The sequence below is a fragment of the Diadema setosum genome, chromosome 1 (genome assembly GCF_964275005.1).
Source record: "Diadema setosum chromosome 1, eeDiaSeto1, whole genome shotgun sequence".
NCBI classification, from domain to species: Eukaryota; Metazoa; Echinodermata; class Echinoidea; order Diadematoida; family Diadematidae; genus Diadema; species Diadema setosum.
Genome location: NC_092685.1, coordinates 44,083,149 through 44,102,588, shown reverse-complemented (window position 1 = coordinate 44,102,588; position 19,440 = coordinate 44,083,149). Strand labels below are relative to the sequence as shown.

General features: G+C 36.9%; 3 protein-coding genes across 3 annotated transcripts; 1 reads left to right on the top strand and 2 right to left on the bottom strand.

Moving 5' to 3' along the window:
- Nucleotides 1-53: 53 nt before the first annotated feature.
- Nucleotides 54-2,072, bottom strand: LOC140230934 (uncharacterized). The gene has a single exon (XM_072311078.1). The coding sequence runs from the start codon at nt 2,070-2,072 to the stop codon at nt 267-269; it is 1,806 nt and encodes a 601-aa protein (XP_072167179.1). The 3' UTR covers nt 54-266.
- A 3,275-nt stretch (nt 2,073-5,347) lies between these two features.
- LOC140232184 (uncharacterized) lies at nt 5,348-6,271 on the bottom strand. Its single transcript, XM_072312325.1, has one exon. It carries the CDS (start codon nt 6,269-6,271, stop codon nt 5,348-5,350), a length of 924 nt encoding a protein of 307 aa, XP_072168426.1.
- A 445-nt stretch (nt 6,272-6,716) lies between these two features.
- On the top strand, nt 6,717-16,533 carry LOC140236373 (V-type proton ATPase subunit D-like). The gene is made up of 6 exons (XM_072316327.1): nt 6,717-6,933; nt 9,342-9,459; nt 11,363-11,442; nt 12,069-12,181; nt 14,008-14,178; nt 15,191-16,533. Exons 1-6 carry the CDS (start codon nt 6,893-6,895, stop codon nt 15,412-15,414), a joined length of 747 nt encoding a protein of 248 aa, XP_072172428.1. The 5' UTR covers nt 6,717-6,892; the 3' UTR covers nt 15,415-16,533.
- Nucleotides 16,534-19,440: the final 2,907 nt, after the last annotated feature.

The window sequence follows — 19,440 nt, the reverse complement described above, 5'->3', positions numbered from 1 at the left end:
TTTTTTTTTTTTTTTTTCCATTGAGTTTTTATTGATCAAATTAACAAGATTACAAAGATATCACAACAAAATTCGAAATGATAAAAATATTACTAATAATAAATAATAATAAAAAATTAAGTCAAAAAAATGAAGAGAATCAAAGCAAAGCAGCATAGAATAAAGTCAATAAGAATGTTGTACATATGCAATGGTACAGTCATAAACAATAATATCGCTTCAATATGTTAAGTTCAGAGTGTTCACCGCAATAACATACCTTTACATCATATGTCAAATCTCCATTTACGGAAATGAAGTACAAGTTTTCCATTCTTATTAGCAATGCGATACTCAAGATCTTTACATGTTTTTAAATACACCTTAAATCCTTGAAATGAGGGTTGGTTACCTCTGAATTTACACAAATAAATATAATATTTCAAGATAAGGAAAATATAAGTTATAAATTTATCATCTTTAAACCCGAAAAATTTTTCAAAAACGGAGGGGTTATAATTTTTCTTAGTGTTTTGATTTATTACATTAATTATGTCATCCCAAACTTTTTTTACGTGCTGACACTCAATAAATATGTGAATAACAGTTTCTGGTAATCTCTGACAGAATGTGCAGTTGGGGGAGTCCTTCCTTTTGATTTTGTGCAAAAAATCATTTAATGCTATAACTCTATGATATAGCTTGAAATAAAAGGAACGAACTCGAGCGTCAATAGAACTTTTAAAATTTCTCAGATGGATGTTATCCCACAATTCTGAATCTGGATTTAACGACAGGTCTTTCCAAAAACAAATTTGTTTTGCTGGAGCACAGTCCTCTGACATAATTGAGTAAACATATTTCGGAACTTTCTTTGCTAAACATAAGTTATTTACTATCGTGTCAAAAATTTCATTATGATCCCAATTTGATACAGTTAACCATGTTTGAGGAATATTGCTCATTAAAAAATTAAATTTTCTCCTTCCTGTGGGCGAAATACCGAAATCAAGAATAAGTTCTTCAAAAAGTTTGCTTCCAGGGAGTGGTGAATCTAAAAGATCACTGACAAAGACTATACCTCTATCAAACCACTCTTGATAAAAAAAGAATCGCTTTGACTTGGATCTAATATTTCTGTTAAACCATAAACATTGACATGATCCTAAATCTGAAAATTTCACACCAAACTCCTTATTTACTGCTTTCTCCCTGAAAAAATACCAAGTTCTAATAGAATCGGATAATTGAGAGCATGGTAACTTATTCAAAACAGATTCAGGTACATGAGATTTCCATAAAATATCATTCATCTGATTAAAATCTTCTAATACTGAAAGTTCAATTACCTTCCATAAACTACTGTAATTTTTGTCCAAAAGAAGTTTGACCCAAGCCATTTTCTGTGACATGGCAAAAACATATGGATCGATCATTCGTAGCCCACCCGAAGCGAAATCATTACAAACATATTTTCTTTTTACTCTATCTCTTCCACCACTCCAAATAAATCTATAAAATATTCTGTCTAACTCTTTGAAAAATTTTTTTGGGATCTTTATACATAATACTGAAAAAAGATACAACAGTTGAGGTAATAGTAAGGTTTTAACCACACAAATCTTTCCAATTAAGGATAAATTTCTGACGCGCCAACAGTTTAGGGTCGCTTCTATAGATTTCAATTTAGGTTTGTAGTTAAGAGCAAAAACTTTGCTGACATCTAGTGAAAAAACAACTCCAAGGGTTTTGAAAGTATCTGTTTTCCAAATAAGACCATTTTCAGAGTATGGATTTATTTGAGAGCCTCTTTTAGCACCAACCCAAATTGCCTCCGACTTAGATATATTTAATTTACAACCAGAACATACTGCAAAATTTTCAAGCAAATCAAACAAATGATCAAAAGAACTGAGTGAGCCATCTAAAAAACATGTGGAATCGTCTGCTAACAATGATATTTTCACTTCTTTTCCTTCTACAGGAATACCTTTGATATCATTATTTTGTCTTACAGCTAAAGCCATTGTTTCTATAACTAATAAAAACAAATATGGAGAAATAGGACAACCTTGAAAGATTCCTCTTTCCATCACAACAGGTTTAGTAAAAAATCCATTATTTACAACATAACTCTTTCGGCTGGAATAAAGAGTTCTAATCCAGTCAACAAATTTATCCCCAAAATTAAATCGTTTTAGAACTTTTAATAAATATTCATGGTTGACACTATCGAATGCTTTTTGTATATCTAAGAGGAGAATGGCACCAGGGATGTCATGACTTTCTGTATATTCTAATAAATCCATAATCAGTCTAATATTATTTCCAATATTTCGTCCCTTTAAAAAACCAGATTGGTCCGAGTGAATAAGTTCATTAATGCAGTTTTTCAATCGATTTGCCAAAAGCTTTGCCAAAATTTTATAATCCACAGTCAACAATGATATGGGCCTATAGTTTTTTAAATACATCTGGTCTTTATCTTTCTTCGGGAGAAGAGTAATAATACCGTTTCGTTGTGATGAAGACAAAAGCCCACTGTCCAATGAAAAATTAAATGAATCCAGTAACAAGTCAGAAATATCAGGCCAGAAAACTACATAAAACTCCACCGGTAAACCATCATATCCTGGAGTTTTATTGTGTTTCATTGAGGTGAGTGTTTCATATATTTCTTTTTTAGAGAAAGGTTGTTCCAAAAACAATTTATCATTTTCTTCTAATTTGGGTATTTCAAGAGAGTCTAAAAAAATATCTGTGCTGTTGTTGTCTTGTCCTTCTTGATTTTTATACAAATTCTGATAAAAATTATGAATTTCTTCTAATATATTCTTATGGTTAGATATCATTTCATCATCAGAATTTTTTATTCTATGAATGGTTTTTTTCTCCCCATGCCTTTTCTCTAAATTACAAAAATATTTGGAACTTTTTTCTCCTTCTTCAATCCAACGCATTCTTGAGCGGATAATAAGGCCCTGAGTTTCATATTCTAAAATTTTATTTAAATCAGCTTTCAAATGTTCAAGGCGTTCAATAAACACAACATTGTCAGGATCATTATTTATATGCATGTTAATATCATCTATCTCTCTAAACAACTTATTTTTAGTGGCATTCCTTTCTTTCTTTTTCCTGGCACCGTACTCTATGCAAACACCTGTTATTGTACATTTAAGAGCATCCCACATAATATTAGGATTACATTGACTATCTTTATTATCAATTCTAAAATCTTTTATCTTTTCTTTAATCAGTTTCACAAATTCAGCATCATTATGTAAATAATTACAATTAAGTTTCCAAAAACCAGGTCCTTTCTTTGGTTGATCATCCTTAAAATTCAAAGTAACCACAGAGTGATCTGATTGAATCCCTGAGATGATTTTTGATTGCAAACAGTTATTAACAAAGTTGTCTGAAACAAGAATAAAATCTAATCGGGATAGGACCTTTGGGTTTATTTGATGCCTGGTATATTGTTTTAAATTTGGATGAAAATGTCTCCAAATATCACACAAATTATATTCTACTATCAAAGTTTGAATAATTTCACTAACTTTTGTGTTTGAATGTCTTTGTTTGGCTCCTCGGTAATCTTGAGGGCCCAACACAGCATTAAAGTCACCAGCACATATCAATGATATATAATTAAATTGTTCTACTTTAGCAAAAACTTCAAGGAAAAAATCAGAGTCATCATTATTAGGTCCATATATATTAACAAGTAAGAGAGATAAACCATTAATTGTGACATTATTAATCAAAAATCTCCCATTTGGATCAGAATATGAAGAATGAGTTACTGGTGAAACATGATTGCGAATCAAAATAGCAACACCACGACTATTGGAAGTATGACTCGAAAACCATGCATGTTCCCCCCATTGCTGTTTCCAAAATTTTTCATCTTCAACAGAGGAATGTGTCTCTTGAAGAAAAATGATATCACTGTCAATTGATCTTAAGTAATGAAAAATCTTTCTTCTTTTTACAAAATCTTGAATACCTCGACAATTAAATGTACTCAATTTTAGTGCCATGGATAATCATGATATAATATCACTAGTTGCGTAAACCAAACACTAGAAGCATTTGCATTGTAGAACATGGTGTAGCCTGGAGATAACATACATGTAATTGAAACAAAATATAGGAATAGAGCTGCTTGATATAAAGTATCAAATATCATTATATGTACAAACATAAAAAGAAACGAACAAAAAGCACTGATTGCTGCTTTGAATTTAAACATGATCAGAAAAAAAAGTCAGTATACAAAAAAGCTAGATTGAGCAAAAACAACAGCGGGGTGCAATTGCACCAAGATAGGTGACCAGTGGCTTCAAATCAACCTCAGCCCTGGTCTGGAAGTGCAAACAACAACAAGAGCAACTTTGAGCAAAAGAACACTGTGTGGCTATAAATACTATTGTATGCCTCTTTTAACACATAATAAGCAGTTTCTACAGAGCCAAAACAAAAAGGCACATTACCATACATGCAATGCAATGTTACAATGCTACAACAGCAAACTGAAGAATTAGATGAACATAAAAAAAAAACCCTCTAAGGCACGTCATCTGTATAATAGTACCACCTAAAAACAGATGACCCCCAACTCTCCGCAATGAGCTACTGTAATGAACCCCCCCCCCCCCCCTCCCCGGAAAAGAAAAAAAAAAGAAAAAGAAAAAAAAATAAAAAGGAGGGAGAGCTGAGTAATATATATATTAAAAAAAAATTAAAAAAAATAAAAAAAACACACACACACATCTATTAAATATGTATACATCCCCTTCTCAGAATAAAACGGAATATAGCGAGCATCATAGGAAATCCGGAGATATAAAAGGTGACTGGACCATAACAAAGTCCTAACTAGACATCATGAATCTCCAAGATTCAAACATTTTTCTTACTCTTTTCCTTTTAACCACATCACTCGCCATGATGAAGTTTAAATGACTAAGTTGGTAATAAACATTATAATAAAATAAATAATAATGAACCCCAAATTTTGTATTACATTCAAGTACACTTACAACTACTTATGGTCTAAGGCAACAGTTGCGTGTAAATACGATGTACATATAGTTAAAGTGAGAGATATTTCGGAGAAGGCATTTGTTCACTCCACTTGTCAAAATATTTAGTTTTTACTTTATACATCTTTTCTTTCAGCAATACCGGTACAGCTTACAGCTGTATGGTAATAAACTTACTAGGTAAGTCTTCGAAGTATACTCCATTAGGCCTATCTAAAAAAAAAGTTCAATGTTTTTGCTTAATAATTTCTTTCTCTCATTAGCTGATGTTGTGAAAGATTTCTTGAAATCTTAAACTGCCGTAGTAGTGCCTGGAATTAGTCCACTGAAACGACTTTCCGGGAGGTTTGATCTCTGTATCGAATCTTATCAGGATAAGCGAAGAACGGCCTCTTGCCTTCGTCTTTCAGGCGCTTGAATTTTTCCTGTTTCTTCCTGCGTAACTGGAGAACCCTTTGCGACAAGTCCTCTGCCACAAAGACCTTGAGATCATGGTACATGGAGTTGGTCTGCTTAAGCTTCGTGATACATGCTTTCCTGACCCGTTCCTTGGTTACAAATGTCGAAAACGCGACATGGATTCTTCTTGGTTGCTTGGAATGAGTCGCATCTTTGCCTACAGGCTGATGTGTGGGCGTTCGGTGGCATCTTTCTATCTTTGAGAGATCTGCTTCTGGAACCTCAGCGTATTGTAGAAATTGAGTGACTGTTTTCATACAATCTTCCGCTGTTGGGTTTGAAGATTCTGCGATACCAAAGAGTACGAGATTCTTTCTTCGTCCCCTATTCTCAAGGTCATCAAGCTTATTTACGAGGATCTCTTTCTCCTTCTCCAACTGTTTGACTGAATCTTTCAGGGCGCCCACTTCAAACTCAATGTTATTCATCTTTTCCTCATGATCAGATACTTTCAGTGAAATGTCTTTGAGCTTTTTGTCTAGCAGAGCTTCAATGCGTGAGTCAAATCTTGATTCGAAATCTTTGAAAAATGTGACAAACCACACTGGGGGTGCTTCTGAAGATAAGTCTAGAGAACGTCGTGTATTGCCGGTGGGTTCGGCTCCGTGCAAGGGCGCGGCCATATTGCTATCGTACTGACCTGGAGTTTCAGCTACGTCGTTTGTTTCCATACGGCTACTGCAAGCGGTGGGACTACAGTTAGACATCTTCGGCTTCTTAGCGGAAGGGGACGATTTGTTTGGAGTATTTTCCAACTGATGAGTTACTTTTGGAGGGTCCATTGTTGAACAAAACAATCCTTACCACATTAAAAGTCCATTGCGAAAATCCCGGGGAATTAATCACTATACCACACGGTGAAATTTTGCTTCAAAGCAAGAGATGAGAAAGTCACATTATGCTCGACAATGCCTGAAGAGCGCCCCCCCCTAGTATAGTTTAAGTTGATTCGGCAAAGGCGGCGACTTCGTCGCGGGGCGGCGACTTCGTCGCCGCGGAGTCCAGTTGGCAAAGGGTCTGGAAACCAGACTACAATCGAGTGGGCTCGCGCTAGACAAACAGCGCCATCTACACAGCTCGTGACTCGCTCAGGATCTCGGAGGCGAGCGTCGAGGGGGGAGAGCTGCTAGATGTTGTACACGCACATATAACGGAGTACGGTACACCGGTACCACCGCCGGCGGCCTCAATATACGGGTGTGCTGCACTGTTATAGTGGTTAGTGTGTGTAGAGGGGGATCAAGCAAAATTTGGTCAACACAAATAGGGATCTCTTTGCCTGAAATATACAACACTTCTAGGTGTTTTTCGTCAAAAATTGAAAGGGTAGCCATCATCATCTTCATCTTCATTGGTCTACCGTATTTTGGTTGATCAGGCACCGGGAAAAGAGCAGCTGCATTATGTCCGGAAAAGAGAGGATTGCTGTTTTCCCATCACGAATGTGAGTCATGTCATGAGTTAAGAGATTTGTTTTTGTTTGACCATGTCCATGAATGATGATCCTAGATTTATGATTAGATGTTTTTACTAGCCTACCTTATGATAATAACCCTAGGGAAACCCTAGTTGTAGCTATGATAAAAATGAATAATTCACAATGGATTAAAAATTACTTCAGCAGTCCGAAAATTAGGGTTGAGAAAAAGCAGAGGTCAGATTCAGAAAGATCAGTCTGTATCTTGTCGTTGGGGATATGTTCTGCGGAGACTACTGGCTTCATCCCCTTCTCATACGGAGAAGAGCCATAAAAGTTTGAAAATCATAAAAATCTCCTCCGGACAGACAAATTTTTCTGTCTGAGGTGGGAAAAGCTAACTAGAGGCAGCCTGTAGAGCCTTCAATCGTAAAGACCCAGTACAGTAGTAAACCTACAGACGTGTATTCTGGTAGAGCATAGATAGTGACCATGCCATGTATTTGAGAATCTCCGTAGTAAATTATACTAGTACTAGTACTCGCGTAGTATTAGGCCCTAGTACTAGTAGTCTACTCAAAGTCTGTTTGATTTAATATAGAATCTACAAATATTTTACAGCTTTATGATTAATTGATCTTTATGTAATATATGCATAGCCAAAGAAATTTGACTGGAGATGACTGTTACCATTGGGCGTATGTATACAATGTACAATGTCGTCGATGCTGTGCGTGCGGTACCTTCTATCTGCTGACAAGTGGCTGACAGGCAGCAAATGAAGATCAATTCATTCGGACCATCCATCCATGTTTCCCCATGCTATGGGTTCTTGATAAAGATGTCAAGTGTATATTTATCTGAGAGGATTTGTGGTTGGGAGTTTGGTATTGAAGTATTACCCATTTACCACTTGAGATTAAAACTTCTCATCCTTTGACAATATTTCTACTACTACTAGCGCAGAGTTTGGTAGAGTCTATTTTGCCACCTGCTGAGTTATCAAGGGTATGGTACGGTATATCAAAGTAGACCCATATTCCTTTTTTTTTTTTTCTTAAGGTATAGTAGTTATGGGTAAACTCGGCCCCCAGCTCAGCACGCGCATTTCAAGTGGCCAAGTTTACCATCTAGGCCGAGTTTACCCATAACTACAGCTGTATGGTATAATAGCTACGGTAGTTAAATATGTTTACAAAATTGAAGCAAGCTGTGTAGTGTATAAATGCAAAAAGAACATCATATGTTGTAGTTCTCTTTGTCATTTGTACATCATCTTTCATGTACTATTATTGAGATGAGAACTGATAACTGATACAGGGAAACTTCTGTTCAAGGGTTTTTTTTTTAGTCCATTGTGGTTTGTAGTCTTGGATATTGCCTTTGTTATTACATGTAGTCACAAAATCAAGTTAAAAGACCCGGATTCATAGAGTTGGAAGGTTGGACTGGTTGGAATACATTCAGCAGTCCCAGTAATGAATTGTGTACAGCTTTATCACTGATCTCGTATGTACCGTATGTTCCCCCCCCCCCCAAAAAATACAATCTAACTTTTTGTATTGATAAAGTTCTTTCAAATTATGGCTGTATTTTAAACGATTGAAATGCTATTTCAGGGTATGAAACTATAACTTGTTATGTCCATCTTGCAGAAAACCCCATTCAGTTTGGTCATGGAGAAATGTGGATTTTTGTAATTCATGTCAGAATGGGTCCATCCATTTCTCCCAAGCGTAGCACTTGGATGCTCGTGGCATCCATGTATGGATAAAGATATTGTGCTCACAATTACAAAATTGTAACAATGATAAACAACACATGAATTGAAATTTTGTGCATAACATTACATCAATATGTGAGTATACAAATTTGTAAATATATATTGCTGTTATGATCACCTTGATGAAAAAAGAGAGAAAAAGAAAAAGAAAACAGAAAACAGAAAGCCAAAAAGGAAGAAGACATCAATCTACAATTGTAGTCTTCAGTGACTTGATAATTTCATATCTTACTTTAATCATTCATTTTCACACCCTACCAATATTGTTTGCAAAAGTCCAATTGTAATTTTTGGGTGGACACACACAGCTGAAGAATGCACTGGACTTGACCATTACCAATGAGTGTACATTGTATGCTTTGATGCACATATTTGCTGACCAGTGTTATTCGTGGTTTTCAAATATTCCCTGCTGGCAGTGAATGTATTGGGCCACCCATGAATCCCCATGCTACACCGTTGTTAATGCATGTGGGTACACTATCGTTTTAAAGTTAGAAAAATAAAAAAATACACAGATTCATAACATTGACAATTAAGGCACTAAAAAATTGTATCAATTAGATCTATTAATCTACATGCATTTTCTGTTTATTATCATTATCTGTTAACATTATATTGCCAACATCTACCCCGTTTACCTCTGATTTAGGGCTCTGACGACCATGAAGTTTCGTCTCAAGGGGGCCCAGAAAGGTCACAGTCTCCTCAAGAAGAAGGCAGACGCTCTCACCCTGAGGTTCAGACAAATCTTGGGGAAAATCATTGAGGTTAGTCAACAATTCCATTATTTTCTATCATTTATAGATTTCTCACTTTGTGTGTATGTGTGTGAATATTATCATGGCTTCATACATGATCTTGTCTATCCTTAGTTCATTTAAGTTTACTTTATACATTATACTCTACATGTATGCATTACATTTTCTATTTATTGAGGGGGAGACCTTGTACAATGAAAATGTCATTGTCATTAAGTTTTGCTCTTACATTTGGAATTTTACAGCATTTTAAAGTCTGGTCTAAATTAAGATTGGAGCAAGAGTTAGAGGTACTGAGATTGGAGCAAGAGTTAGAAGTACTGTATATACATAGTATACAGCATTCAAGATAACTTATGATGCATTTTATCATATGACCAACGGTATTGCCAAATTATGTTCATTTTAGGTTCACATGCTGTGATATGTACATTTCCACACAGGGTAAGAAAGATACAGTAGCCACTTCCAACTGAAAGTGACATGCCAACTTGGATAGTTTGGAAGATGTTTGCTAGGCTCTTGAGGCTTTTTATGTTTGTCTTTCTGTGTGTTCATATGCTTATATGCCTTAAACTGTGGATCATTGCAGCAACACACTTTCCTAAGCACACAGATCACAAATCAAGTCAGACTGCAACTAAAACTAGGTTTGAATGTTGAGTAAATATTTAGGATTGTCAATTTTATGTGGGTGCGATTTTTTTTTTTTTTTTTTTTTGTCTCAAACATTCAGAGTGTGTATTGCAATAGACCACCTCAGCAAGAGATGTCAGTGTTTTCAAGTACACGATTGTACCTGTTATGAATTGTTTAAGATGTAATTTCTTCCTTTTTTTGGGGGGAGGGGGTAGCCTTTTTGTGGCATACAACCTGTACTTTGGAAGGAAAGATTAAAAGCAATGCATACAACATGGCTCTCTTTCTGAAGCCATTGCCATATCCCCAACACACAAAGATTAAAAGAACAAAATCATTCTGCTCAACAGACCTGACAGAAATTCTTAACCGTAGTTTGGAAATGAGAAACTCTGCCCAGCCGCTTGTCATGCACACACCGAAAATGTGTGGAGTACAACCACACAGGAAGTTTACTTGAATCAGAACAAGACTTGGGAGGAAATAGAGATTCAACATTCAGAGGAAATACTCCAGTGTGTGTTTGTGGATGTAGACAGCAGTTTGTATGCATGTGTGCTTGTGTTTGTGCATGCATGCAAGACCTTTTGTGAATGACCAGCCACAATTTTTGAATTGAAGTTAAAAGATCTACATAGATCATCTAAAACATTTTAATTATTACGCAGATAAAAGTGGTGTCACAGTCACATTGCATCAAAGATGTGTGGAAAATAAAATTGTGTACGATTTTTACAGTAAGATTAGTATAACTGAGCAACTTTTGCAGGTATGACAGATACCCAAGTTTCATTTTCATTTCATTTCCAACAAAAGTGAAAAATAATCATTGCAATAAAACATTTTAGTATTCATAATGACACAAAAGCTGTACAACTATATAATCACTATATTTGTACATATTTTCCAGTCTGATACCTAATGTCTTTATAATGGCATGATCCAATGACATCATGTATTTAAGTTGATGTGCAAAAAAAAAAAAAAAAAAAAAAAGCTGAGTAATATTTTTTACTTCTAAACTTCAATCCCGCATTCTCAGTTTGTGAGTCAGCAAAGTGTTTTAACCCGTCAACAAGGTTTGAAACTCTGACAAAAAACTTTCTTCATTTCCTATACATTGTTATTTGTTATAATAGAGCACATACCTGGTATGCTTTTGTTGGAAAAGCTCTATTTAAACATGTACATGTATGACATCCATGCAGCTGTTTTCTAAAATGCCTTTATGAATTGATGAAATCTTTCTGTTTAACTTTTCCTATTTGCATAGAACAAAACATTAATGGGAGAAGCAATGAAACTGGCATCACTCTCACTTGCTGAAGCCAAGTTTGCCATGGGGGACATCAGGTAATTTGGACATTTTTTTTTTTTTATATTTTTATCCATCTATTACTAAGTAGTAAATTCAGCATTTTAATGAATTTCCTGATTGAGTGTATATTGCTGTGATATCATATGTTGTAAAGCTTTCACTACTATGATTATTTCTTTCAGGTCTTAAATTTGTATGTAGCAATACACAAATGTAGTTCTAGGTGATAAAAAAGTTTCTGTCATGATATTACTCATTAGAGCTCAGCAGAAGAAAATTGTTTGAATCTGCATGCTCAAACTTTTGTTTGAGTTTTGTTGCGTGGAGCCCATATTGTTCATACAGAGTGGCATGAACTGAAATTATGTGTGGTAATGTTAGTATCCACAAGAGTTGTATACTTTTGTAGATAAAAAAGGCATCATTAGAGAAACATTGAGAAAAGAAGAAAGAGAAGAGAAACTGTACATTACATTAATAGTCTTTCTAATGTGTTTCGAAGGTAGAAAGCTGTGTAAGGAAAAAGAGATAAAGTGTTAACTGCATGATATAATGAATGTTTCTCTCTTTATAATGGATACTATCTTTGGTATATAGCAATTCACTGGAAGACTTGTTGCATCAATTACTCATCCTTCCACTGTCATTTAACTCCTTGTAGCCACAATGTCCTGCAGAATGTCACCAAGGCACAGACCAAGGTCAGGTCAAAGAGGGAAAACGTCGCTGGGGTCAACTTGCCGGTCTTCGAACATTACACCGATGGAGCAGACAGTGAGTGCAAAGATAATGGCATCCATTTTCACTTCCATAAGGCTTTTAATCAGTAGCAAACAAACAAAAAATAGCTTACCGGGGCACAACATTGTTGTTGTTTTTTTCTCTCTCTTTGGTGGCCTGTTAGGGCCACTGAAATGTTTTATATGAAGTTTTGGTGGCCCGAAATTCACAGAAATATATCAGTCCATTTCAAATCATAGGGGCCTGATTGGGCCGCCAAACAATGATTTCATGACATTTGCTTCTGCGGCAATTGCTCCTATGCAATATGTGCACTCTATTAAGCCAAACATAAAATCCATTCACAAACACAATACCTTACCCTAATCCTAATCCTCCAATCAAGCTGAACCTAAAATCCCATCACAACGCTAAGTCCTTCAAGAAAATAAGACCATGGCAATTGTCGCAGGAGCAAATGTCATGTCACCCCAAATGGTAGCCTTTTTGGAAATTTGGTGGCCCAACATCAATTCTTAGTGGCCACCGGCCAAGTGCCAATGTCAAGCCTTGGCTAACAGACCAATTACAAATGGAATTTGTTTCAAGATATGGGCATGAGAGTAGAGTTTGCTATATTGTATGTTTGTATTTCATTGTATCATCTCTTTAATTGTTTTTTTTTTTTTCTTTGGTATCGTCTCCTTATTGTACTATTTCTTTGAATTAGTGTGGCTAATCAAATGTAGACATTTGTACAGAGAAACACAGCGACAATTTAGGAACGTGAAGGTATATTTTCCCTTTCCTCCCATACAATTATCATATTGTCTCAACCAAAGATAGTAGATAACAAGATACAAAGGCGCGCGATAAAAATGGACACAAAATGGCTACCCTACATGACGATACAAAAGGGAGCTAAGTACAAACTCAGTACACCTAGGAACATCATTCATTTCCAAAGGTAGTGGTATTCTTATCATCTTAAAAAGATTTAAAAATTATAGTCGTAGCTTTTTTTCGATTAAGGAGATAATTTTGAAGAACGAGATTTTAGAGTAATAAGGATTATTTCGTGGAGGTAAAAATTTGGCAACAACATGATCTCACAATCAAAGACGCTTCATAAACAACAACAACATCTTCAAAGACAGCGCGTCTCAGGCAAAGACACACATCACCTGAGACGCGCTGTCCCTGAAGCCGCTGCTGTTGTTTATCAAGTGTCAAGACAGCGCGTCTCAGGTGATGTGCGTAATACGCTTGAGGTCCGGGCGCTGTCCATTTGTTTTGTACAGGATTAGCGCGCACTTTCGTGTCTTATTAGTTAAGCGTCTTTGGTCTCAACCAGGAGCATAGATATGCCATGGGGTATTTTGTGCCTTGTGCTGTGCTGATTACTGCAGCTGTTTAACCCATTCTGTACCAGGACTTTGCACAGTATGTACAAAGCTATGGGGTTTTCTGTGCCCATCAGCACTCAAATCACATAGAGGGATAAGGGACATTATATGACTATTTCAGGACTATTTAAGGAATAATAGTAATGATTGTGATTTATGTAGCACACAATTAATTAATACTCTATGCACTTTACAACCAAGTTGTAAAAGTCTGATATATACATAACAACACTAAAGCAATTACTGTTGTAGAGATAATGGCAAAATAGAAAAAATTTCTTAATGGAATTTCTATGGAAGAAAGAACAATTCTAGCTTTCAACAAATTTTGGCTATAATGCAAATGAAGATCTTTTCCTCTTTTTTTTGCGGAATAATCATATTTTAAAACATGTGTATGTGCTAAAGAGCATCTTATAGGGAACTGATAGAAACTTTGGATTAATATTTTGCCACTTTCTCTTCCTTTCAAAGCTTACGAGCTGACTGGTCTGTCACGGGGAGGGCAGCAGGTGGATCGGCTAAAGAAGAACTACGCCAAGGCCATCGAGCTCCTGGTCGAGCTGGCCTCGCTACAGACGTCATTCGTCACCCTCGATGAGGTCATCAAGATCACAAACAGGCGTGTCAATGCCATTGAACATGGTACGTTTTTACTCCCAAGTTTTATTCGGTGTATATGTTTCCTCTGGACCGTAATATTATTTTATGTGTAACAGTTAGTAGGCCTACTGGCTTTAGCTGTTCATTGGTATCCCGCCAAGGGAGGAGGTTATGTTTTCGTTACCGTTGGTTTGTGTGTTCGTTTGTTAGTTAGTTTGTCCATGTGCAAAATAACTCAAAAAGTAGTCAACGGATTTGTATGAAACTTGCAGGAAAAGTTTAGAATGATACAAGTAACAGATGATTGAATTTTGGTAGTGATCCGAGAATTTTTGGGGAATTTATGAAGGATTTTTGACATTTTGGCAGGTAGGGTCAATGAACTTGAGAGTTCAGGCTGCGCGTATTGAGGTTTGCATCCGCGCACTAAAGTGCGTGCTCTAGTTTCTGCTAGGGCGAGGCGCGCCGTGCAGCTGAGGGTTTATGATGTAACAAAGGCTTCTGTATTGGGAAATCGGGCGACTTTCAGCACACAATACTATAAGTACGTATGGGTGGAAATCACTGATACATGTATCTCTATGGAAGAACAAGATCAGTGGTGGAAATGAGCTGCATGCTTGGCGGAGGTCTGCGCTCTCAGAGTGCTTCTCTAGTTTCATTAATGATATGATTTTGAGATATTTTGTAAATCATGTAGTCATATGTATGATCTGCATGTGTGTAACAATTTGTAATTATGTCTGTATGTTTGTATGGTTGTATGTAATGATCCCCTTTGAAAAATCCAATGAATTCATCATAGTTTTGATATTTACCTGGCATAAATGCTGAAATTTAATGCTATGGAAATTAATTACCCCAGGGGGGGCATTTCATAAAGCATTTTGTCCAACAAATTTGTCAAGACAAATTTGCTCTCAGCCAATGAGATGCAAGGATTTCAGTAACTTATAACAGTTTGTCTGAAAACATCAAAGCAGCATCTGTTCTGCCAGACTTGGTCTTCATACTGACAGTCAGGGTTTTCGTGTCTCCCTTCTGTATTCCGCAGTAATCATCCCCAAGATCGAGAACACGATCTCGTATATCACCACGGAACTGGATGAGCGGGAGAGGGAGGAGTTCTACCGCCTGAAGAAGATCCAGGAGAAGAAGAAGATTTTGAAGGCCAAGGAGGAGGCACGCAAGAAGCTGAGGCAGGCGGCCGACGCGGACGGCGATGTCCGAAATCTCATAGACGACGACGTAGACGAAGATTTACTCTTCGACTCATAGTGCTGAGAGACATAGGATTTAGGAGAAAAATAGTAGAGATGTACATGTATATTTACATCATGTTACAGTATATTTTGATGGCAAGAAGTGGTGATGTACCATGTGAAATATATTAAGTTTGAACTATTTTGTTGGTGCAGTATGAATGGGTCATGGGAAAGGAAAAGTGTGTAGGTAATGAAATACATCGAGATTAAAAAAGGTTTTGAGAGAGTTTTTGAGAGAGATCTGAGCAGAAGGAGTATCATAGCCTTCTTACTGGGAAATCATGAGCAGCATTCACTTGTTTAGATGCTGGACAAAAAGGAAAGATGAAATTTGCAGTCAACAAAACTGCGAAATGTTGTAGGACATCGCAAATTCATGCCCTAGTCATAAAATTTCCTCCATGATAACATTGGACAACACCGTGCTCATATTATACCTTGTGTATATAAAGAACACACTCTGGTTCTACCCTGTTTATACTCTTGCCAAACAGATTTTGCAGGAAATATTGGAGTATGTGAACTCCTGTGGATACTGAGCCATTTTTTTAATGAAGCCACATTGTACCTGAACAGAGACATTTTGTCAAAAAGAGCACGCGGGAGCAGACCGGAATCATCGCAACATGTTTTCAATCAGTGCACGAACTCCGTTAATGACCCTCTTGGATAGATGGTTTGTGGCCAGCGGAACTGCAGACAATGCAGGTACGCATGTTGTGCCTTGCTGCACGCAGAAAGATCATGACACAAATTTGTAGGATGTTTGTCACTTAGAGTGCGTTCAAGCGCTCTCCTAAAGCAAACTGTACCATATTGTACCTGCACCAGGGGAGAGTGCTCGAACACTCCTAAAGTATACCATACTGTACTGAGCCAAAAGTGGACCACTTTCTGATGTGCTCCAAAGAGGAACCAAAAGCGTACCAAAAGTTTGCATGTGAGAATGCGGGTAACGTGCACATACGTCACAATGCAAAGAACTCATTCTCTTTGTTTGGGACATCTGTAAGAAGATCAAGTGCTCCAGGTGAATGACCCTCTTGCTACAAAATGTGTGACCTCTTTTAGAAATAACTCATGAGGTATGCTTTCTCAACAGAGTGCTCAAACGCTCTGTATCTGGCACAGTTCATAAGGCTGCTTTCACATAGAAGTATACTATTCGGGTATTCGGGCTCGTTTTTCGAGGGCACGCGAATAGCTTGAATCGAACGATAGGATTTCCTCACACCGGTTCACATAAGAGGGCACTATTCGAAAGTACCGAATACCTGCGAAAAGTATAGCAAAGTGGGAATCGAGCTTGTTCGATTTTCTTGCAGCGTATACCGTCTCTCGTTTATGAAATAATGACACTTTTGGTCTGGATTTGCCCGTTAGCAAATATAAGCATGTAGACCGACATTCTGATGCAGTTTAGAAATTGTTAATAAGATTTGCTGCGATGTAGGAGGAAGAAATCCTCACTACATGGGATGGTGAGTTGACGGTGCGGGTGATGGTGTATTCCGTGCTCGAATAGCGAATAGTGAATACCGAATACCGAATACCGAATACTTCTATGTGAAAGCAGCCTAACGGTATGCTTTAGTTCAGTTTGCTTTGGTTTAGAGCTCTCAAACGCACCCTAAGATGGGTCATTTGTTGGTCATCTGTATACTGTATAACCAGAAACATTCACGACGTAAAATTGTCATGAATTGGTGCCGATGGTCTTTGTCGTGTCATGAAACCTTAGCAAATGGCTAGAGACAAGCCAAATGCATTGTGTGTGAAAACTTTTGTGAATGTTGGCTCCTCGCAAAATTTGCAAAAGCTTCATGCATGCCCAAATTTCTGGTTTTACAGTATCCCAAGAAGTGTAACATTGCTCTATACTCACTGTAAAATGGGTCTTTTTTGCAATTATGCAGCATATCATTATTATTGTAGAGACTCTTGGTATATAGAATGCAAGAAAAGATCACATATTTTGTAGCATATTTCACATTCTCTATAAATCCCCAAAATCTATCAAATTGTTTTAGTTTTATCATTATTTCACAAGTTACAACCAGTGCAACTCATATCAACAGCATATTCACTATGCTGTGGCGTTACTGCATAGGGAAATGAAATGTTAATTATTGAAATGTGCCCTGTACTAATGTGAATTAAGATTTGCATTTCAATGTCCTCTGGAATGCTGTGAATGTGGAAACTTTTGCACTGGGTTATTCCCAGGAAGTTCATGGGTATGTGATTTCCAAGATAAGAGTACTTTTGTCAACAATCCCCAAATAGTTGTGTTATAATTTTTTTTTGTGTGTGTGATAGTTAACTCAAGCACAGATTTCACTAAAATTGTTTACAGCTGTGTTAGTATTGCTGCTGAAGAGGTTAGGTCAGCTACATCGTGAAAAAAGAATGTGAGATTACATTCTCAGCAGTATTTACTGTGTAGCATGTACTTTTCGTCAATATCGACCAGGCTTGTAAGTGCAGTATGGAATGTAGTGCTTAACATTCCACACTGTTCACATTGTCAGTACTTGTACTTATGCAGTGCATGTAAAAGTGTTTGAGAAGAGGATGGATGGTGAAGAAAGAAGCCAAAAGGGAAAGGGTATTTCCTGTGATGCACATCTTAGTGTGACAGTTGGAAAGTCATTTTAGACATCACTTGTGCAAGCATCATAGTTTCAGTGTTTTGTGATAGTGAATATAAATTATTCCAAAACAAAGAAAGCTGGAACTCCTCTTATATTCGTCCTTTGTTTGTTTGTTTTTATTTTGTCATAGTGTTAAGACTATTATTTCCAAGATGAACAATTCTGAGAACCAATTAAAAATACAATGTCATGTGAGTCAAACTGGCATTTGTTGGATGCAAAGCCTGCTACCGTTTCACACTAAAGTAAGATTTCAGTGGATGCAGGTGTAGCTGTTATTTTCTCTTTAACCGAGAATAACCTGATATTAGTCAGCAGATGCTTGTTCACACCCTCAAAAATGACTAATATTAGATTTTAGATTTTTCCGTTGGTCTTGGTTTTAAAAAAAAAAAAATGAAGGTACATGCTACTGCTCAGCAATTTATTTTTTAAAGCACATGCTTTTACAGTGATGGCACTCATTCCATTCAAAATGCCAATTTGGGACTTTTCTTTATCCCAGTTTCCCACACTTCTCACAGTGCATGTATATTATATAGAAAATGTTGACCAGTGTTTGAGGAAATGCCATGTTCAAGTACATGTTGCACAGTGGGAGTTTAACATGCAATGCAAAATTCATGTCTGGATGTGTGTAATAATTCTAATCTCTGTAAAACAGCATCAGAAACCTCAAGATCACTACTAGGTATATTTAGTCGTTTGAACTCCTCGTCCACTGTTATTGGGCATGAGTCATGCAGGCTATTGCTGTGGATCTGATCAGATGAACTGCCATCATTGTCAAGTGATTCTTTTTTTCTTTTTTTTTTTGTCTTTGGGTACAACTGGAATTCCCTACCCCCAGGGGTCGCACTTAACTTTTTTTTTTAAAAACTAGCCAGGCGGACTACTTAGAATCAATTTTGACACTGAAGCAATATTTTGGCTAGCCAGACAGACTAGTAACTTCAGAATTTTACGATTTTTAGCTAGTCCGACGTGATTTCGGGTGGCCAATGGCCAGCGGACCATCGCCAATCTCGAACCCTGTACCCCTAGAAAAAAAGAAAGAAAAAAAGTGTTGACCGACTTAGGAGGTGTATAGAAACTCGTGACTGACCAGTTGTGAGCATTGGGCCTTTGTCCTGATGCAGCAACATTTACACAAGCAAGGCATACGGTTTGTGAGGCTACACAGCAAAACACGCATGAGCACAGAGAATACACATTGGGTGGAACCATTAAATTTGGACGTGTGGTCACTCGGACACATGGCTATTGTCTTGATGCATGTACCTTCCCTGCAGCCCTGACTTGGGAGACAAAGCAAAGATAGTTGCCTTCAAATAGATGCACTCGGTCAGTTGGCGAGGAGTATCTACACCAGCTCTCTCAGCATT